The 22,831-nt window shown below is 40.0% G+C and overlaps 1 protein-coding gene across 1 annotated transcript in view; it reads left to right on the top strand.

Moving 5' to 3' along the window:
* Nucleotides 1-22,831, top strand: part of LOC105250109 — a 105,351-nt gene that overhangs the window by 38,978 nt on the left and 43,542 nt on the right. Inside the window, exons 21-54 of the mRNA XM_025414443.1 lie at nt 79-1,836; nt 1,971-2,159; nt 2,269-2,650; nt 2,817-3,232; nt 3,347-3,497; nt 3,586-3,838; nt 4,098-4,362; nt 4,507-4,703; nt 4,811-5,077; nt 5,216-5,471; nt 5,664-5,858; nt 5,936-6,118; nt 6,214-6,858; nt 7,010-7,211; nt 7,292-7,467; nt 7,562-7,830; nt 7,972-8,374; nt 8,451-8,690; nt 8,953-9,090; nt 10,070-10,855; nt 15,041-15,184; nt 15,319-15,396; nt 15,827-16,009; nt 16,089-16,412; nt 16,592-16,972; nt 17,526-17,849; nt 18,162-18,467; nt 18,854-19,165; nt 19,251-19,565; nt 19,837-20,145; nt 20,388-20,717; nt 20,860-21,834; nt 21,920-22,252; nt 22,516-22,815. Of these exons, the coding sequence (XP_025270228.1) occupies nt 79-1,836; nt 1,971-2,159; nt 2,269-2,650; nt 2,817-3,232; nt 3,347-3,497; nt 3,586-3,838; nt 4,098-4,362; nt 4,507-4,703; nt 4,811-5,077; nt 5,216-5,471; nt 5,664-5,858; nt 5,936-6,118; nt 6,214-6,858; nt 7,010-7,211; nt 7,292-7,467; nt 7,562-7,830; nt 7,972-8,374; nt 8,451-8,690; nt 8,953-9,090; nt 10,070-10,855; nt 15,041-15,184; nt 15,319-15,396; nt 15,827-16,009; nt 16,089-16,412; nt 16,592-16,972; nt 17,526-17,849; nt 18,162-18,467; nt 18,854-19,165; nt 19,251-19,565; nt 19,837-20,145; nt 20,388-20,717; nt 20,860-21,834; nt 21,920-22,252; nt 22,516-22,815 (11,985 nt within the window). The remainder of the gene's footprint in view (nt 1-78; nt 1,837-1,970; nt 2,160-2,268; nt 2,651-2,816; nt 3,233-3,346; nt 3,498-3,585; nt 3,839-4,097; nt 4,363-4,506; nt 4,704-4,810; nt 5,078-5,215; nt 5,472-5,663; nt 5,859-5,935; nt 6,119-6,213; nt 6,859-7,009; nt 7,212-7,291; nt 7,468-7,561; nt 7,831-7,971; nt 8,375-8,450; nt 8,691-8,952; nt 9,091-10,069; nt 10,856-15,040; nt 15,185-15,318; nt 15,397-15,826; nt 16,010-16,088; nt 16,413-16,591; nt 16,973-17,525; nt 17,850-18,161; nt 18,468-18,853; nt 19,166-19,250; nt 19,566-19,836; nt 20,146-20,387; nt 20,718-20,859; nt 21,835-21,919; nt 22,253-22,515; nt 22,816-22,831) is intronic.

Genomic DNA, 22,831 nt, shown 5'->3' with positions numbered 1-22,831 from the left:
CACGATATTTTCATTTCTGCAATACTTCGTAATAAATATAAAAGTAAGAAACAAATCTTTTTATGTTTTTTTCAATAGACGTCAATGAATGCAACGGAAATGCATGTGGAAGCAACGCAGTCTGCATCAATACCATCGGAAGCTACGATTGTCGTTGCAAGAATGGCTTCTTCGGCAATCCCTTCGTTGGATGTCGGCAGGTGCAAGTAGGTCCGTGCGCCGATCCTTCGACTTGCGTCTGCAGTGACACTGCACCATGTCCCTTCGATTATACCTGTGTTGATCACAAGTGCGTAAACCAATGCAGCGACATAAAATGCGGTCCTAGATCCGTCTGTCAGAACGGAGCATGCGTGTGTCCGCCAGGTTACAGCGGCAATCCCAACGATCTGCACAAAGGCTGTCACTTGCATGGCCACTGTTCAAACGATCTTGAGTGCGAGCCCCAGGAGATTTGTTTCCAAATCGGTAAAGGCGTTCGCAAGTGCGTGGACGCCTGCAGCAAGTTGCAGTGCGGACCTAACGCACTGTGCGTCACGCAGAATCATGTGTCGGCCTGCTTGTGCATCGACGGTTACCAGGGCAATCCGAGTAATCTGATTGAGGGTTGTCAGCCAGCCAAGTCCGTGATACCAGGATGCACACATGACTCGGACTGTCAGCCAGGTTCCTTCTGCATTATCTTAGATGGTGGTGTACGCGACTGCATGAATCCCTGCAGCAAAGTGGTGTGCGGTGCTTATCAGAAGTGTGAGCCTGATGTTGTACCTGGTCATGCCACTTGTAAGTGTCAAGACGGTTACGAATGGAACCCGGTATTGTCGTCCTGCGAGAAGCCGTCAGTACCCGATTGCATTAGTGACAATGACTGTCATTCGAGTGAGGCTTGCAAGCCGGACGCGCTCGGCGTGCTTAAGTGCATGTCGCTTTGCGATGGTTTCACCTGCACCGTGAATTCTCGCTGCGTGGCCGAGAATCATCAGGGCCGTTGCGATTGTCTGCCAGGTTACACAGGTAATCCGAACGATCGCCGGGGTTGTCAGAGCCCGCGCGAGAACCGTTGCACCACCGACAGCGAGTGTTCAGAGGATCAGACGTGTCGCGGCACTCCGGATGGTCCGCTCGCCTGTCAACTGGTCTGCGATTTTATCTCTTGCGGCCCGAACGCGCTCTGCGTCGTCAATAATCACGTGGCCAACTGCGAGTGTCCTCCGGGATCGTACGCTGGCGACCCGAACGATCCGACATCCGGTTGTCGCGCGGTGCCCTGCGTCTACAACATCGACTGCCCACCGGCCCAGCTCTGCAACCGGCTCACGCACACCTGCTACGACGCCTGCGACGAAAATGCATGCGGAGTGAATGCCGTTTGCATCGCGGATGACCATAAAGCGATCTGCCAATGCCCGCCTGGACTGCGCCCGAACCCGGTGCCTGACGTCGAGTGTGTCGCCATCGAGACTTGCCGTCCGGACTCCTGTCACCCGACAGCGCTCTGCGTTCCTGGTCCGACGAACGAACCAGTGTGTCGATGCCCGTCCAATCACGTGGGTGATCCTTATACGAGCGGTTGTCAACCGGAGGGATATTGTTCTGGCCCCAAGGACTGTCCGGTGCATTCCATCTGCCACGATCATCGCTGCGTGAATCCGTGCGAGAATGCGTGCGGCCCCAATGCGTTTTGCGAGGTCGTGGACGGTCGGCCGAGCTGTAAATGCATCCACAGATTTGTGCCGTCTTCAAAGGGCCCGGAACACGGCTGCGTACGGGGTACGAATTACTGCACGGTGGATTCGGAATGCGAGAACAACGTGTGTCTTGATGGACAATGCAGAGGTAATATTCGACGTTTCGATTAATTACTGAATGGATTAATGTGTGATAATTCTGTCATGTCAAACTGAAAAATTTGAATTTGAAAAGTGTTTGGAAATATTATGAGAAATTGAGAATTTCTTGTTGTTTTTCAGCTGTGTGTCGTTCGATCGCCGATTGTTCAGACGGAGAACAATGTATTAACAACAAATGTATGATCTCGTGCATTTCGCATTCTCAGTGCCAAGTGGATCAGGCATGTGTTAGTGGAGGATGTATTCTCGGATGTCGCAGCAATAAAAACTGTCCAACTATCGAATCATGTATTAACAATAAGTGTCAAGGTATGCTGCAAATATTACCTATAAACATTATTTTTTATATCAATATAAATTAATGAAACAGGATATAAGGAAATTTTAAAATAAAAATAATTTTTGCGATTATTTCTAGATCCTTGCGATAGAAAAGACATATGTGGACCAAATGCGATCTGTAGTTGCACAGATCATGCGGTTACATGCACGTGTCCTCTTGGTTTCCACGGTAATCCTACTCCTGAACAAGGTTGCGTCCGAGTCCCGAGCACATGTCAGACTCCGCAAGACTGTCCTAGTCAACATTTGTGCGTCTCGGGATTATGTCAATGTCAATGTTCCGAACAAAACAACTGCGCGCAAGGGGAACGTTGCAAGAACGGCATTTGCGTAAAGATATGTTACAGCGATAGTAATTGTTTGCCTGGCGAACTGTGTATCGATGGTACTTGCGAAGCCGGTTGCACATCGGATGTCGGATGCAAACACGACGAAGTGTGCATCAACAACAAGTGCAGGTATATCTTTTTATTCGACGAATTATTTTACTAAATATATTACTTATATACTTCATACTCAAGTAGATATTTTATCCTTGTGGGAGAAGGTTTTGTAAAAGGTTTAAATAATTAAATAAATTGAAATAATTAATTTATATATTAAATAATTAATTTATCTTTTTAGATGTAGCCATGGATTTATCGCTGGTCCGGAACATTGCCTGGACATAAACGAATGCGAGGATCAACCGTGTCATCCGAGCGCCGAATGTATTAATCTTCACGGATCTTATCGTTGCACTTGTCCTCAAGGCACCGCGGGCGACCCCGTAGGATCGGGATGCACTCTACCGCATCAATGCACCGCGCATACTGATTGTCCGGACACGCAGGCCTGCATTCATCACAACTGTTCGGATCCATGCTCTTTCGTCGACTGCGGCTTAAATACTATTTGTACCGTTCTGGATCATACGGCTGGTTGTCAATGCCAGCCTGGTTACATTGGCGATGCCTCGGGTTGCTTCAAAGTAGAATGCCTTTCCAATAGTGATTGCCCGACGGATAAATATTGCAATCAGGAAATCAACAAGTGCAACAGTAAGTTTATTGATCATAAAGATCTCGTTGCACTTGATATACGTATTTATAGTAAAAAAAAATGAAATGAATATCTCAGAGCTTCTCTAAATCTCTCAACCTCTGTCTTCTTAGGTCCTTGTAATCAAGTAAATTGCGGGTATGGTAATTGCCTGGCCATCGATCATGTCAGCGTGTGTAAATGCTATCCTGGTTTTGTTCTCGTCGGCGACATCTGCGCTGACGTTAACGAGTGTTTGCAAAATCCTTGCCACTTCTCAGCTATGTAAGCGAATCTAATAATTTTTAATAATTAATTACAAGAATTTAATCCCTCAACCAGCATTTTGTAATAAAATTTCAAAAATCTGTAGATGCCAGAATACGGAGGGATCGTTTGTCTGTGTATGCCCGCATGGTTTAGTAGGAGATCCATTCAAAACTGGCTGTAAGCAACCTGGCGATTGTTTCACGGATTCGGATTGTCCTAATTCAGCTGCCTGCGTTGATAATAAATGTACTAATCCATGCGATGTACCGGGAATTTGCGGTAGAAATGCGGAGTGTCTTGCACGTGATCATGTTCCAATCTGTAAATGTCCTGGACAAACAACAGGAAATCCAGCAGTGAGTATTAAATTTATTTTTTTTTTAAAGAAAGAATTTGTTTTTAAAAAGTCTAGATTTTACGTATTTATTATTAATAATAATCGTATATTAAAGTAAATTTAATTATAGCACTTATTTTTATAATTTTATTTAACAATAATTTTCCGTTTAATTAGATTTAAATAAACAAAACCTTGTATGTTCTATTAAATAATATTATATATTTTTTCATTTGATTCTAACACCGATCTTTTAATCGCGCTCTTTACATTTATAGACAGAGTGTATTCATCTGGAGTGCAATTATCATAGCGACTGCAGTCAATCGGATGCATGTTTCGATCATAAATGCGTCGATCCTTGTTCCCTTTCGAACGTTTGTGGACACGGAGCTGATTGCTCCGCGCTCAATCATAGCGCGGTTTGTACCTGTCAACCTGGCGGCACAGGTGATCCGAATCTTGGATGTACGCCGCTTCAATATTGCAAGACTGACTCGCAATGCGCAACTGGCTCAGTGTGCAATGGAGGTATATGCACAGGTAAATCAAAATCATAATTATAAATAGAATAAATAATAAAAGGTGAAATGATGAAATTAATAGAAATGATAAAATTAATTTAGAAATGATAAAATTAATTTTTATTACAAGTTATGATGCCTATATTTTGTTTGCAATTCGCAGCGCTTTGCGGAAGTACGAGAGATTGCATCGGCGATCAACTCTGCATCAATGGCATTTGCCAGCCTACGTGCAGAAGCAATTCTAGCTGCCCGGAATACCAATACTGCCATAATAACATATGTGTTCAAGAATTACGTTGTACGTCAGATAATGATTGTGCATATGACGAAAAGTGCGTTAAAAACAGTATCGGACAGGTAATCTTACGTTTTTTGTTATATCCATTTATTTCTGTATAATAAAATATCTTCTTATTAATATTTCAATTCATTTAATATATTCATTTCTTTGTTAATTATTATAGGCGGAATGCCGTACGGCTTGTGATTTAATACTCTGTGGCCGTAATGCTGAATGTAAGGCTGATAATCATGCCGCAACGTGTTCCTGTACGCATGGTTTCTTTGGAAACTCTAAAGATGATAAGATCGGCTGTCAGCCTATCGAATGCGAAGTCAATGAAGACTGTACTCAGGAAAAGATCTGCGATCTACACAGATGTAGAATCGCCTGCCTCGCTCATAATCCTTGTGGCGTAAATGCGATTTGTACAACGGAGAAACACGTCCAAGTAATTATTTCGAGAATATTTGAGATCTCTCAAAGAAATCTAATCTCAAATATTCGAGAATATTTGAGATTAGATTTTTTTGAGAGATAAAGTTGTGATCTCTGTAGTAACATGCGATTTTTTTTATCTCTTCACTAGTTTTGTACATGTCAACCCGGATATACGGGAGAACCCACGCATGGTTGCGAACTGATAGATTACTGTGCAAACGCGCCTTGTGCACCAGGTGCATTGTGCGAAAACTCACGAGGACACTTTAAATGTCACTGTCAGCCTGGTACTGTCGGGGATCCTTATAACAGTGGCTGTCAACCGCCGGTAGAATGTCTCCAAGACACAGACTGTCCGCCAACTGCCAAATGCGTTAATATTAATAACGAACCGAAATGTACCGGTATGCATATCGAGTTTGTCAATTTATTTGTTATTATTGTATCTTATTTTTTATTATAATTAATTTATATAATTTATATTATTTTATATAATTTATATAATTTATATTATTTTATATAATTAAATATAATATACTTAATATTTATGTAATATTTAAAAGATATATATGTCTTATGTAACTTTCTTATTCTAGATACTTGCTCACGTACCCGGTGTGGTCCAAATGCAGATTGTATCGCAGGTAATCATGCTGCAAGTTGTGAGTGTCGACCCGATTACGAAGGTGATCCGAATAATCTGAGCGTAGGATGCCGTCCAAAACCGGTTGTCTGTTCGTCGCACGTCGATTGTTCGATCAATACCTATTGTTACGAGGGCATTTGTCGACGTGAGTAAAAGTAATCTTTATATCAAACTTCAATAGAAGAGATACTCTGCCGCATTTATAAAATAATATTATTTTAGCATCTTGCCAATCGCACGAGGAATGCAACTTGTCTGACGTTTGCTTGAACGGACAATGCTTGGATCCGTGCGATGTGAGAGGATCCTGCGGCATAAACGCCGAATGCAAAGTGAAAAGTCACATTAAACAATGTAGTTGTCCACCAGGCTTCACCGGTAATTCCGAAGTGGAATGCGTAAGATGTAAGTGTATAAAATGCAATTTCTCAATATTTATCATTATAACAATCTTTTGTCACTTTGCTTACAAAATTACGATTATTCATTGTTGCTCGCAGTGCCAGTGTCCTGTCTAGGAAGCAGGGACTGCAATCAAGGCAACACCTGTCGCGAGAACGTTTGTTTGCCTATTTGCACCATCGACGACGAATGTGCGTTGAACGAAAAATGCATTCGTGGCAATTGCTTGCTAACCTGCCGACTGGACAACGATTGTTTCCTGGGCCACATTTGCCTGAATAATATGTGCACTTTCGGCTGTCGCGCTGACGAGGATTGCAACGCGAACGAGGCATGTTCAGGCAACAAGTGCGTAAATCCATGCGAAGCCACGCCGTGCGGACCAAACGCCAAGTGCACCGTCTTCAACCAACGCGCCACGTGCTCCTGTCCCTCAGGCTTCATACCAAATCCGACGGCCAAGGTCGCATGCTTGAGGTCACCCGGTCCAACTTGTGCGAATAATCGAGAGTGTGCCGTGGGTATGGCTTGCGTAGCCGGTACGTGTACATCTGTGTGCTCGACCGACGCGAACTGCTTGAGCAACGAGAGATGCGACAGCTCCGGTTTCTGTAAATCACTCTGTAGACGGGACGAAGACTGCAGGAGTGGCGAGATTTGCGAAGGACTAGTATGCGTTTCCGGTTGTCGAGCGGACATCGAGTGCCAGGACAATTATGCGTGTCTAAACAATCAATGTATAGGTGAGAATTCTCTATTAATATTCTTTTTAAAAAGTTTCTTTTGCGTAACGAGAAGCTATTAGTTGAATTTATAATTTTGCTCTTTTGTAAATTATGTTTTTTATATAATCAGAAGGCATACAAGTATATGTTATTTTCTTTACTTTTACAGATCCATGTTCATTGCCTGGTGCTTGCGGTGTAAATGCCAAGTGCACTACTGTCAACCACGAAAAGATATGCACGTGCTCGTCGCCTTTAATAGGAGACGCTCGTATCGGATGCAAGCAGGCTTTCCATTCTTGCTCGTCTGAACTCGAATGTTTACCAGGACAAACGTGCTATGGCAGATCTTGTTATTCCACATGCAGAAGGTAAGAAATCTAAGAAACATATGAATATGTGAGCAAATTTTCAGCAATGTTTCGATGCTAAATAATTGTATTTTTCTCAGTGATGCAAATTGCTTGAGCGATGAACGATGCGACGGCGGTATTTGTAAAGCTATATGTAACAGCGATGATCACTGCATTGCAAATCAAATATGTCACAATCGCATGTGCGACATTGGATGTCGCAGCGATAATACGTGTCCAAGTGATGAATCTTGTATCAACAATCAATGCAGAAGTAAGTGTATGGTTGCACTTGTATAAATTGCCTATTGTGAAAATATCAGACTTCTCAATTACCGAGTGATGTAATCGATTGCATTCTTATTCAGATCCATGCGAGGGTGGCAAGGCGTGCGGAGAGTGTGCCGGCTGTCGCGTTGTAAATCACGTAGCTCAATGTAACTGTCCCGCAAATTATTACGGCAATGCATTGATCAATTGCGCCAAGACCATGATTCCTTGCGACGGTTTGTGTGAGTGCGACGAGATCGGTTTTTGCACTACCAGTTGCCATAATCAGAACGACTGTTCCTGCGGAGAGATTTGTCATAGTGGAAAATGTCGCATCAAGTGCGACATCAACAACGCCTGTCCAAAAGTGAGTTCTGAGAATTTTAAAGTCCATTTTTTTAAAATTATATATTATATTAATATATGATAAAAATATATCGTAAAAATATTAAATATATATCATTTAAAAAATTATTTTTATTAATACACTTTTTTTTATTAAATACAGGGTTACGTATGCGATGGAGGCTTGTGTCTGATCGGATGTCGCACTCATTCCGACTGCCCGTCGTCGTTATCATGCACGAATGGTCAATGTGAAAATCCATGTTCCGCTCATGGATCACCCTGCGGAATAAACGCACTCTGCCGCGTCTCGAATCATCGCGCGGTCTGCTTATGCCCAGAAGGCTACCAAGGTGAGCCGAGCCAGGAGTGCTATCAACTGGAGTGCCATCACGACAACGATTGTGAGCCGAACAAGCATTGCAGCGAATACGGAGTCTGTACAAATCCATGCTTACAACATGGCGTTTGTGGCTTTAATGCGCAATGTCGAGTGATCAACAAAAAGGCGCAGTGTTCCTGCCCGCCAGGACATTTTGGCAATCCAAAGATCAATTGCAAGAAAGGTAAATCTATTATGCGTAAAAATTATATTCATGAGTGAAATAATTATATACACACACGAATATTGATTATTTTCAGGCGGAGATGAATGTTTACGAAGACCTTGCGGTATTAATGCCAAATGCCGAGAGACTGTAAATGGTTTCGAATGCACGTGTGATCCGGGATGCCAGGGTGATCCACATCAGGTGTGCCTCTGCGATGGCGATCTTTGCAAAGACACTCGTTGCGGTGTCAATGCGGCCTGTCGAATTTATAAGAATCAACCGCAGTGTTATTGCCCATCGAATTATCCATCAGGCGACCCGATGCACGCATGTATGTATTATATTTTTTTTATTTTGATAAAGAATTTAATAAGATATATATTAATCAAAGAAATAAAACTGTAACGATGCCTCTGAAAGAGGAAACATAAAGGAACTCTTACATCTTTTTATAATTTTTTTTTAAATATATGAAATGGGAAAAATATAATAATACAAAATCTCAGAAATACGTTTCAATATTACAGCAGTTAATATTTATTTAATTATTTATCTCTGCGATCATCAGCGTCATTAATAATTTGCTGATACAGGTAGCTCGGATAGAGATTTAGGAGACTGTCGAACGAATGGATGCGGAAAGAATGCCGAATGCATTCGAGACGGTGCTATATTCGTCTGCCGATGTCCACCAGGTACTAGCGGATCGCCCGATATCGAGTGCACAACAGGTAGGAAAATGCAGCCTATTACTAACTTTTTAACCGAGCAGATTGATTAATTTTATGTACAGCATTTGTGACTAGCGAGCAATACTGACAATCACAGGAACATGGTCCGTAGCATAACCATGTATCGTCTAGTAGGATTTTTTTTTAGTAAAACATAGATGTATTAATCGAGTGAAATTGTTAACATTGAGAGACAGATGTGATTGGACCAGTATGCAATCGCCATGCTATACTGGATATTTACATATATTTATCCACAGCAAAGAGAGTACAACATTATAAATGTACATATATAAATATATATACAATATAAGACATATATACATATATACATAAATACATATATATATATATATATATATATATATATATACATACATACAATATAAGGCATACTGTACATAATTTTTGATTGAAAGAAAACACATACCTTACACATATCTCACACATAACTTTATATGTAGAATGTTTATTTCAGTATCCAATCTGTCTTGAGGATGTACTCGTTTATAGTGCCACTTGAATACAAGGAGGTACACATTTACAATCGACACCATTTATATATATATGTATACATATATATCTATATTTTAGGATTAGTACAGATTGGGAACTGCGAAAGGGACATTCTCATATACCCATGCTTGATATTTGCTGATATTCACGGGTTTTATTATTTCCTCCTATTCTGAAATCTGTGGGGGCTTGTGTTGTAAATATCGCTGCTTGCCGTTGTAATTTCTTCGAGAAGATATATTTTGATAAAGTGTAAAGTCGTTGTTATTTACTCTATACTTCTTCACAGAGCTACCCTACTTTCATCATATATAAATACAAAGCATGTGGTTTATGTTATTTGTGAGAAAGTTTCTTTTCACAGTTCTTATAAATGCTTTTTTCTTTTTTTTTCCTGTCCCACCCACGACCCACCACGACTGACTCTACACCGTTCAACTACACCACTATTGTGTGACAATAGAGCGCGAATGCACCAGCGACTTAGAGTGCCCCAATGAAAAAGCCTGCATAAATCTACAATGTCTGGACCCGTGCGCGCTACGCGGTGCCTGTGGGATCAATGCTCTGTGTCGAGTGGTTCTGCACAAGCCGCGTTGCTCGTGCCCGCAGTGCTATATCGGCATGCCCCATACGGCCTGCCATCCAGATTCTAAATGCGATACGCTCAATCCTAAACCTACGCCGAGCATCGGTTGTTCCTCCGATCACGACTGTCCGGAGAGTCTCTCCTGCCACTCCCAGACAGGCGAGTGTCGCGATCCATGTTTGAGTTATCGGTATACCTGCGAGGTCAACAAGAGGTGTCAGGTGCGGAATCGTAAACCTACGTGCGTTTGCAAATACGGCTTCGTGGTCAACGAAATCGGGGAATTGACCTGTGCCCCTGACACGCTCACCTGCTCGAGGGACTTCGATTGCCCGTCGAACGCCGCGTGCGTCAACGGGAAATGTCAGAATCCCTGTAACGTGCGAAACAAAAGACCGTGTCCGGCCGATAAAACCTGCGATGTCCTGGACCACCGTCCCGTGTGCATTTGCACCAAAAACTGCAATCCCTCCCTCTCCATTTGCCTGCGAGACAGTGGCTGCTCTCCAGACTTGGCGTGCCGCAACTATCGCTGCGTGGACCCATGCAGAAACTCCACCTGTCCGGCTGATGCCCCCTGTTACGTGGAGGAGCACAAGCCTATCTGCAAGTTCTGTCCCCCCGGCTTTGTGCCAGATACTAAATACGGATGCATGAAAGGTAAACACCATTTCTCAGAAACTAGTCTGAGTCTTGTCATTAGCCGTTTTATCACGTCTTTACATTGCCTGGCCTTACACGAGACATACAATTGCTACTTTTCAGTCTTTCCATCGTTCAGACAACAAAATATGCTTAAAATTTTTTATCATTCTCTTCTTCTACAATTGTTTGTGGCTATTTTAATATATTCGCGGAATTGCTTTTAACTGAGAAATTGTCTTTATGCATTTTAAATGGATATATTTTTGTTGTCTGGACGCATATTTCAGGTTCCGAGTTACAGATACAAGTATCTCTTTCCCATACCTTAAACTCCCGCTCTACTCTGCCGATTTCCTCTGCCGATTTACTCTGAAGGATTTTTCCGTTACATCTGTCTCTGTAAAGACCTAAAATATAATGTTTCTTATAATCAGCTTACTTATTACGATGCGAGCATGCTAACTCTTAATTTGTAGTAATTGAAATAAACTGATCTGTAGCGTAGCCTAATTAAAGTCGCTTCTCGATTTCAATTTTTTACCACTTTATCAGTTATTATGTTTACGTTATATTATATCCGCAGCAGTTCTTCACCCCATGCCTAAGCCAGTTTGCGAGTCTGATGATGACTGCAGTGACGTAGAAGCCTGCGTCGAAAGTTCCTGCGTTGATCCCTGTATCAACGAATGTCAATTGGCAGTTCAATGTCGGGTTGAAGCGCACAGGCCTATTTGCAGTTGCGATCCTAACGACAAACATTGTTTATATAGTGGCATAACAACATTACGTTCTATAGATTCAGATTACACATCTTCCGAAACCATTCGTACCACATTACAAACAACAACAAGTATTAATATTCCGTCGACAACACCTCCTATTTCCACCACAGATACAATCGTTGCACAAACGGAAGAAAATACAGTTCCTTTAACTGAAATTACTGAAAATTTGTTAGAAAATGTTACCACCGAAATGATAAGTGTATCAGATACAACAGTTGCATCGACAGAAATCGTTACCGAGTTTTCGGAATATACGACAAGTGTATCTTCAACATTGAACGCAACCGAAGTTAATATTTTAAACGATACTTTAACTGCAACAACAAACGTTGATATTTTAGAGAACGTTACATCTAGTCGTTTTACCACTTCAATATTCGAAAGTACTGATTTTATTGAAACTACTACAGAATATACCAGAGCAGGTACGATGACTTCTGGAATTGAATCGACAACAACTTCTCTTATTCCACCTACAGAAGAAATTATTACAGAAAATGTATCTTTGTCTACCATAACTGCAGCAACAATAAGTGAATTTGAATCTGATTATGAGAAAAATTTTACAACAACCGAAACATTAGAAACAACTACTATTCCGACTGTAACTTTTCCATTTGCATTTAATCGTACCGATACTATTAATACCACGATTTCTGATCAGGATATTGAAACAACAACAATTTCTAAATCGATGGAAGTAAGCAGCCTTACAGAAGTTCCTGAAAATGTAACTATGGTTCCTACTACAGAAGTTCCTAATGTAGATGTTGAAAAAACTTCAATAGCTACGATACCATATCTTACCACTATAGAATCTAAAGAATTAACAGTAAAACCATTAGAAAAAATTACTGAGCCATATATGGAAAATACAACTAGCATGATGAGTACTACGATGCTTTCTATGGAAACAGATCATACGGTATCCTCTCCGAATCTCCTAGAATACCCTGAAACATCTACAATAAATATTGAACCTGCCAATGAAGCTACACAAGAATTGAGCACTGAAACTGAATCACTACATACGACTGAGTCTTATGTAAAAGATACCACTCCATTATCAATAATTACATCTGAGTCTCCTATATCTACGACAAGCGAGTCAACTACTGATAATATTCAGAAAAGCACTGATATTTCTACAATAAATCAATCTATCACTGAACAATACACTACATCTCAATTTACAGAAGGATACTCTACAAGACAGTTTGAAACATCACAACAACCTACAGAACAATACACCACTTTGAAACAATACACGACGTCTGAACAGCCTACGTTTTTTACTACTGAAAAATATACCACTGAATTTTCTACAGACAAATATTCCACGATAAAATTACTCGAGACATCGCAACAATCTACAGAACAATATTCTACTACGACACAATATGCCGAGGAATCTACAAAATATATTTCTACTACCGAACATGGCACGTCGGAACATACCACCGAAGAACGTTTTACAGAACATTTTACGACATCAGAACAGATTACGAAACAGTACACTACATTTGCACAACCTACTGAGCAGATCTCGACTACAGAGCAATATAGCACTCCGGAATACGATACAGAGCGATATTCTACAATAGAATTTACAACATCGCAGCAACCTACGGAACAATACACTACTTCGAAACAATACAACGAAGGATTCACAGAATATATTTCCACTACAGAACGTTACGATACATCGGAACACAGCACAAGAGAACATTCCACTACAGAACAGATTACAACATCAGAACAGATTACAGAACACACTACATTTGCACAACCTACAGAACAGGTTTCAACTACGGAACAATATACTTCTGAATATTTTATGGAAGAATATTCTACTACGGAACAGCTTAAAACATCACAGCAACCTACGGAAGAAACTACTACTTTGAAGCAGTATACTATGATTGAAAAGTCAACAGAACCGACTTCCATTACGGAACGTTATAGCACAGAAGAACATTTTATTACAGAACAGTTTGAAACATCAAAGCAGCCCACAGAACAACCTACTGAACAATCTACAGAACAGATTTCTACTACTGGATACAGTACTCTTGAATATCCTACAGAAGAACATTTTACTACAAAAGAACAGCCCATCCCATCTACGCAATCTTTTACTACAGTACCACAAAGTACAACTGAATATTCTACAGAAGAATATTCCACTGTAGAGAATCTTACTACATTTGAAACATCTACAGAACAATATTCGACGGAACAATATACGTCTGAGAAGCACATACCAACGGAATATTCTACAATAGAACAATATGCGACAATGCAATATTCTACAGAACAATCCACCACGCCTGAAATTGCTTGGAATAAAACAGAGATGACGTGCAACTTGGATACGGATTGTACAGAATGCGAGATTTGCGTAGATCGTCTATGCCAGAATCCGTGTAAGGCCAGTAATCCATGCCCAGAGAACGTCTTATGCGACGTTCTGAATCATCGACCTGTGTGCTTAGAATCAGAGCAGAGTACGTCTAATTGTAGCATACTCCCAGGTAAAGATTTTTCTCGTTGGGAGTTTTGTAATTGTGGTATTATTTTATGTGTATTTGTCACACCGATCTTCTCTACAAGCTTCCTCCAATGTGAGCCCATTATTATTGTATCCAGATAAAAATTGGAAGCAACCAATTCTGGAGAATATAAACATTGCTTGCCGAATGATCGGTCGGTTTCATGAAATGGCTCATTTGTGTAATGAATGAGGCAATACCATCGATATATCATAAGGGCGACGCGTAAATCGAACACCTATATCCCATATGATTTCGGCCGTGCCGAAAATTGTCAACAGACAGTCAAACACTGTCTTTCCAAATGCAGACGAGGACTGCTGCATTAGCGCTCTTTGCATGATTATGTATGTTAACACGCTTTTGCACGAATTCCTGTGTTTTACAGCGCTATTTAACATGTAATAAATTGCATCTTTCATCTATGCTCTGGGCAAATCGTCTTTTATGCACATTATCCACTTGCATATAAAGAAATTCTTATCACAAGATCAATGTTATTGTAAATAATATAGAATGTAATCACGAAAGAAAATTTTACTTGAAGATAGACGCATCAATGTCTCTCTTAGTTGCGCTCTTATATTTGACACATAACGCAAATATCATTATATATATATATCTCATAAAAAAAGTACATTGTTCTTGTTCATGTTTATGTATTGCACTGGCGCAATGCCTATGTGATAGACCTACGTAAAATGTTATAGCTACCGTTTTTTTTTTTTTTTTTTTTGATAGAATGTACCAAGACATAGTGGTTAAAGATTAGGTCAAATAGATTTGGGACGTATTAATGGGACGATGCTCTCGTCTCGCTCATGACACTAATTTCTGCATTTAATGTACATTTGTTCCGTTAGATGTGAAATGCACGACACATAACGACTGTCCCGTCCAATTGGCTTGCGTGAATCAACAATGCGTGAATCCTTGCAACTTGGGCAATCCATGCGACTTCGTCGAAGCTTGTCATGTCCAATACCATAGGCCGGTCTGTGTCAAAGGTAAAATTCATGATTAAGTCAAATAATTTTACATGTATTTATTTGTGAAAGAAATCATCATTTTATATTTTATATTACTTAATATTTACTTAATATTTACTTTATATTTATTTTATATTGTTTAATTATTTTAGAAGTCAGCAATGAAGCGGAGTGTCCTTACTGTCCACCCGGTATGCAGTGCGATCTGTCAACAAACACATGTGTCAAAGGTTTGTACGAGCATCAACATTCTGTTTGGATGCATCTAATTTTCTTTCCATTTATAGCTATCGAAAGATTTGTAAATATGTATGTACTGTACATATGCATATTTCACGTATATATTTTGCAAATTATATACATAAGATTCTTCTTTCTTTTAAAAAAGCACAGAATATTTTTTTAATAATACTATTACTATTAAATGTCGTGCATAATCGCGACGAATGCGATCTCTTCGAGATATTCATGTCTTTCTTTTATTTAGGAGAATATTCTTCTCCTAATACGCATACTTTTGCACATGTACCAGAAAAGTTAATGCAATAAAAAAAAAGAAAAAGTCACACACAAGCTGCGCAAAGAAAACTTTTTCCATTTCTACAATTCGCGTGCACTACACTTTCTGGGGCTACATGGGCTTTCTCACTCTTTCTCTAGCGGGTTGCACTAGCAACAGGGATTGTCCGCTGACAGAGGCGTGCATCGGACATACTTGTCAGGAGCCGTGTCTAGTTCGAAATCCTTGCGCGGAACATGCTGTTTGTATTAACACGAATCATGGAGCAGACTGCAGTTGTGAAGAAGGCTATCACGGAAATGGATTCTCCTATTGCGACTTGCGTAAGTTTTGAAGATATAGAAAATAAATAAATAATATAATAATAAATTGATATTAAAATTATGTATTTTATCATTTTAGTAGAAGAAGCCAAAAATATTTGCCAATATAATGAAGACTGTCCTCCGAATAAATATTGCGATCGGCTCAATAGACAGTGTATCAATCCTTGCGTCGAGTTTGACTGCGGAGAAAACACAAAGTGCATCTCTAATAACCATGAGGCGCAGTGCACGTGTCTTCCAGGATATCAAGGAAACCCTCATATTGGTTGTCAGGAGATACCGATTTCCGATCCTTGCGTTCCAAATCCTTGCGGTTTGAATGCGTTGTGCGAGAATGATAATGGAAACCCCGTCTGTTTCTGTCCAAAAGGTCTAACAGGAAGCCCCTTCGAGCAATGCAGTATGTATAAAATTTTACAGAATATTATAACAATTTTATTTATGTATACTCCAGTTTATAAATGTATAAATAATTTATCATGCCAAGAAATATTATTGCGAAATGTAAAAATAAATATTTCTTTAATACAATGAATTATGAAATATTTCTCTAACAAATCGATTATGTGATGTATCTAGTTCCTGAAGGCGATCAATGCGATGGCGATCCTTGCGGTGCTAACTCGGGCTGCCGAGTGGTTAACGGACAAGTGAAATGCTTCTGCCTACCAGGATACGAAGGAAATCCGCCGCATTCTCCATGCACACTTCCTAGCACTTCCTGCGATCCTTCTCCATGTGGCCCCAATACTCGCTGTTCTGTATTGGAGAATGGCTTCGCGAAGTGTACCTGTCTACCTGGATATATCGAAAGCCCGAACACTATTCGAGGATGCGTGCCGAAAGCCGATCAATGCGAATTTAATCCGTGCGGTTTTGGAGCGAGATGCAATAGCACAAGAGTACCACCTTGTTACTGTCCGGATCTCATGATTGGAAATCCATACAAGAGTTGCGGAGGTAATCATTACCGTTTCATTCATATTCGCTTTGTTTCTTATTTTTTATATGTAATATCACGTCAATTTATATGACATAAAAAAGTCAGATATATATTTACAATTAATTACATGATATTTAATAATTTTTCTACATCTCTATACTGTCAAATCTATTTTATGATGTTATATACAATTAAAATTATATCATAAATTTATATACCATATAGATAATAATAATAATATAGAAATAAATCTCGAGCGATTTAATAATATCGATCAGAAAGAGGCTTTAGCAAATATAAAAAATTGAAAATTGTAATTTTGTATATTCAATGCATTCTTTTAAATTTTCATAAACAAATTTTATCTTTATAGAATATAAATTCTTGACAAGTTTCATTTTATTTTTTTAAGCTGTGTATATTTTAAATCTTTCTTAAATATATATCTTCCTTTTAAATTTTTCAATTTTATAGTAATATCGTATCCATTTATAGCAAAAATATTTTATAATCTTCTATATTTACCTTAATATAATCGATTGTAATAATCGAATTAATTGTTATATGTAGCTCGACCGGCAGAACCATATGATCCTTGTTTGCTCTCACCTTGCGGCAAAAACGCCATTTGCACGGCGGTTGACGGTATAGCTAAATGCACATGCATACCGCCATTTGTTGGCAATCCTTATATGGACGGTTGCGAAGCCGAGTGTATTATTAATCAAGATTGCGAGAGTCATCTGGCTTGCTTCAATCAACATTGCAGAGATCCATGTCCAGGCGTGTGCGGTGCGAATGCGCACTGCGAAGTTGTCAATCACCTTCCAATGTGTTCTTGCTTGCCGGGATACACCGGTGATCCATTCAGAGCCTGCAAAGTGGAGAAACCTTGTATGTAGACATTTTTCAGTTTATTTATGCATTCTCAATATACTTTGTATATTCGCTTTGTTTTTTATTTAATATATATAAATATACTATGTTAATTTATATGTCAAAAAAAGTATCAAATTAATATTTATTTAATTAGTTATGATATTTAAAATTTTTTTTACATCTCTATGTTACCAAATATTTTACTTTAAAGTGCATATACGATCAAAATTGTATGATAAATTTATATTAACCGTAAGAATAAAATAAAATAATAAAATAATGTAGGAAGAAGTATGTATTGATCTGACCTGGCTGTAATTTTTACAGTGGTACCAGATCAGAATCCGTGTATGCCATCGCCATGTGGTCCGCATAGTATTTGTCGTGTGATGAACGATCGTGCAGTTTGCTCCTGTAGTCCGGGTTATCAGGGTACCCCGCCGCATTGTCGTCCAGAGTGTCTCGTCAGCACTGAATGTCCGGCTCATCTGGCTTGTATTAATCAAAAGTGTAATGATCCATGCCCGGGATTGTGCGGCTTGAATGCCGATTGCCAAGTCATCAATCACAATCCTATCTGTAGTTGTCCTCGTCAGTATATTGGCGATCCATTCACGCATTGCGCTAAAGAAGGTAATACATTACGTTAGCAAATTTTAGTAATTAATCTATTGAATAAAAAATAAATACAGATTGTTCATATGTTGTTAATTAATAGCGACAAAAAAGCAAATAATATTCAATTAATAACTAAAACATGTTGATTTTTTTCGCTTTTCAAATATATGGCATGAGAAGATCTCATATTATAATTATATATATTATATTCATAAAAAATTATGTAAAATTATATTTATATAAAATTATATAAAATTATATTTATATAAAATTTTTATATAAGATTTAATTTTTATTACAAATTTTGTTATGAATTAAATGAGTAATCTTATTATATCAAATTATATTAAATATGTGAAAAAGATTTTCGAAACATATTTAACATAGCGTATTTTTTTCAGAACCATTACCGCCGACGACTGTTAATCCTTGTTTGCCATCACCTTGCGGACCCAACGCTGATTGTCGAGTTCAAGAGGATCATCCTATATGCACGTGCATCAGCGGTATGTTCGGAGCACCACCGAATTGCAGACCGGAGTGTGTGATCGACCAAGATTGCATTAGTTCTTTGGCTTGTATTCAGAAGAAATGTCTGGATCCGTGCGGTGGATCATGCGGTTTCAACACGAATTGTACGGTGCAGAATCATCGACCTATATGTCAATGTTACGAAGGCTACGAAGGTGATCCTTTCTCAGGCTGTGCCAAAGGTAAGAGATTTTAGCCATTTTTAAAGTTTGATGCTCGATTTATTTATTGTAATCTGCATACTTTGAATATCTTTTCGCTTTATAGCCGTTTTCCCAGCGCAATTGCCGTGCGATCCTTCGCCGTGCGGTGCAAACGCCGTGTGTAAAGAGCGTAATGGCGTGGGCTCTTGTACCTGTTTGCCCGATTATACCGGTGATCCATATGAGGGCTGTAGACCAGAATGCGTGCAGAACTCGGATTGCGCTCACACGAAGGCTTGCATTAATAACAAGTGCAAGGATCCCTGTATTGGAGCGTGTGGAATCAACGCGCAATGTCAAGTTTATAATCATCAGCCATCCTGTAGCTGCCTCTACGGTTACACCGGAGACCCGCTTACGTCTTGCCACGTACCAATAAGTATATTTACTTTTTTTGACATTTCTATTGTAATGAACAAGTGCTCGAGCTAGAGTTTCTCAAAAAAGAGTGAAAACATTAGACATATGCATCTATAAGTATATATACATATTAGCATCTAATTTATTGCATTATTATCTATAATATCTAATGAAATGCTAATAAAAAGTCATTACTCGGTACCTTAATTCTTAATCTTTATAGATTTATGAGAAACTCTAACTCGAATGACATATTTAATTATCTTATTAATGTGGTTCATTTCTTATAGAGCCTCCAGTATCAGGTGATATGTGTCAACCATCTCCCTGCGGACCATATAGCAATTGCCGTGTTATCGATAATCACGCAGTGTGCTCCTGCCAACCTAATTACATCGGTAGTCCACCATCCTGTCGACCAGAATGCGTAGTTAGCACAGATTGCAGCCCGAACACGGCATGTATCAATCAGAGATGCAAGGATCCATGCCTAGGCACTTGCGGCGTAAATACAGATTGTCGAGTGATCAATCATAATCCAGTCTGTATTTGTACAATCGGTTATAGCGGAGATCCGTTCTTCGGATGCGTTAAAGAAGGTAAGTCTCGTTGTAAAGTTTATCTGAATCAGATTGCAGCCCGAACGTTTTAATCTTGTCTTAAAAATTTTATCTTCGATGTATTCCGAGTATCTAAAAGCTTTATACTATATGTTAAATCTGTTATAAAATATTATTTTGTGAAATAGTGATATAAATTAGAAAAAAATAAGAATATAACTTTTATGTATTTTTTTATAATTTTTACATAATCATTTTGATCCATCGATATGCGATTGTAGTGGAAGTAACGCCAGCACCAAGACCAAGCGGCAATCCTTGCGTTCCCTCGCCGTGTGGACCGAATTCGCAGTGTCGGGTAATCGATGGTTTCCCGGCATGCTCGTGTTTGCCGAATTATGTGGGCCGGGCGCCAAATTGTCGCCCCGAGTGTGTCATAAATGAAGGGTGTCCCGGAAACCTGGCGTGCCAGAACGAACAATGCGTGGATCTGTGCCCAGGCTCATGCGGCGTAAACACATATTGCAATGTCGTAAAACACAATCCCGTCTGCATCTGTAACGATGGTTACACTGGCAATCCATTCACAGAATGTACACCTATTGTGGAAGGTATGTTTCTCTGGCACACACATATCTTGGATCACTTTGTGAAATATTATATGTCACAGCAATATACATGATATATAATCCATCCTTACTAATAATTATCTATTTATTTTAATACAATTCATAATTAATTATTTACACGCAGCACCCATTACAACGGAACAACCACGTACACCCTGTAATCCATCACCATGTGGCGCTAACGCCGTGTGCAACGAACGGAACGGCGTCGGGTCTTGCACGTGTTTACCGCAGTATTTCGGCGATCCATATATTGCCTGCAGACCCGAATGCGTGACCAATACCGACTGCGATCGCAGCAAAGCTTGTCTGAATAACAAGTGCATCAATCCATGTATCAATACCTGCGGTCAAGATGCCACGTGTCGGGTGATCAATCACGCCCCGATGTGCTCCTGTCTACCGGGTTATACTGGCGACCCGGTAAACGGCTGCACCATCGTCAATATCGCGACGCCGTTACCATCACCGATCGATCCATGCGATCCGTCACCATGCGGACCGAACAGCAATTGCCGAGTTCAAAACGGACATGCAGTATGCCTATGTCAGCCAGGATTCTCTGGCGTCCCGCCGACCTGTCGACCAGGATGCATCGTTAGCTCCGAGTGTTCGCAGAATAAGGCGTGCATCCACAACAAATGCGCGGATCCGTGTCCCGGTTCCTGCGGACAGAACACGAATTGTCTCACGGTGAACCATAATCCCATCTGTAGCTGCGCCAGCGGCTACTCTGGCGATCCCTTCGTGCATTGTGCCAAGATCAGCACCACATCGCCGTTGCCAAAGGGAGAGGGAGATCCGTGCTCACCCAATCCATGCGGTCCCAACTCGCAGTGCAAAGTAGTAGGCTTGTACCCGGCGTGCTCCTGCTTGCAAAACTACATCGGTCGTCCTCCTAACTGCAGACCGGAGTGCACCGATAATTCGGAATGCTTCAACACCGCGGCATGCATCAATCAGAGATGTAAGAATCCCTGTCCCGGTGCTTGCGGCGAGCTCGCTAGGTGCACAGTGCAAAATCACATTCCAATCTGTACCTGTCCGGAAGGATACGAAGGCGAGCCTAGCGTGCGCTGCGTTCTGGCGCTTCCGCCAGGTGAGTAGAAATTCGAATATCCGATAAAATAAATTGCTAGATAGGGGATTCGTTTATATACATATATTTTTGTGCATATTTTTAGCGACAGACAGGCCTGTGTCGAATCCGTGCTCGCCGAATCCTTGCGGTCCTAATGCACAATGTCGTGAGAGAAACGGAGCGGGCGCTTGCGGATGTCCACCAGATCTGATCGGTGATCCTTACGACATTGTCAAAGGGTGCCATAGAGAATGCGAAACAAACAACGACTGCGCACCGCAATTGGCGTGTGTTGGCTTTAAATGCACGGATCCGTGTCCCAATACGTGTGGAACGTTGTCTATATGCAATGTACAAGCACATGTTCCTGTCTGCTTGTGCCCACCAGGATATACCGGAGATCCATACTTTGCTTGCGAAATCGAGGAAATGACAAGTATGTTTTAAATGTTATATTTATATAATTACAATTAAATATTACACTAATGAGTAGTTTAATAATTTTTATTTATTTAATTAATTTATTTTATTTAGTTTATTAATAATTATTATTAATTGTAAACAAAAAAGCATATTAACGGCAACTGTCAAAAACTACAATAAATTAATTATTTTCAAATAATAATAATAATAATAATTTATAATTAATATAATTAAAAATTTTATGAAAAATTTACTATGCAATATTATTCTTTTTAGAAACATTGGAACCATGTTCTCCATCGCCTTGTGGACCCAACAGTAAATGCCGAGTCGTTAATGGTCAAGCCGTATGCAGTTGTTTACCAGAGTATAGGGGCATTCCGCCATCGTGCAGGCCAGAATGCATCGTTAATGCTGAATGTCCACTACATCTCGCATGTGTAAATAAGAAATGCGCGGATCCTTGCCCCAATTCCTGTGGATTGAGAGCGCAATGTACTACGAAAAATCACAATCCGATTTGCACTTGCCCTGCCGGTTTCACAGGAGATCCTTTCACTTTGTGCTCCCCACACGGTAAGCATTATATATT

The sequence above is a fragment of the Camponotus floridanus genome, unplaced genomic scaffold (assembly GCF_003227725.1).
Source record: "Camponotus floridanus strain SB8 unplaced genomic scaffold, Cflo_v7.5 scaffold80, whole genome shotgun sequence".
NCBI lineage: Eukaryota > Metazoa > Arthropoda > Insecta > Hymenoptera > Formicidae > Camponotus > Camponotus floridanus.
Note: the sequence above shows the minus strand (reverse complement) of the source record. Positions and strands in the feature narration are given on the sequence as shown.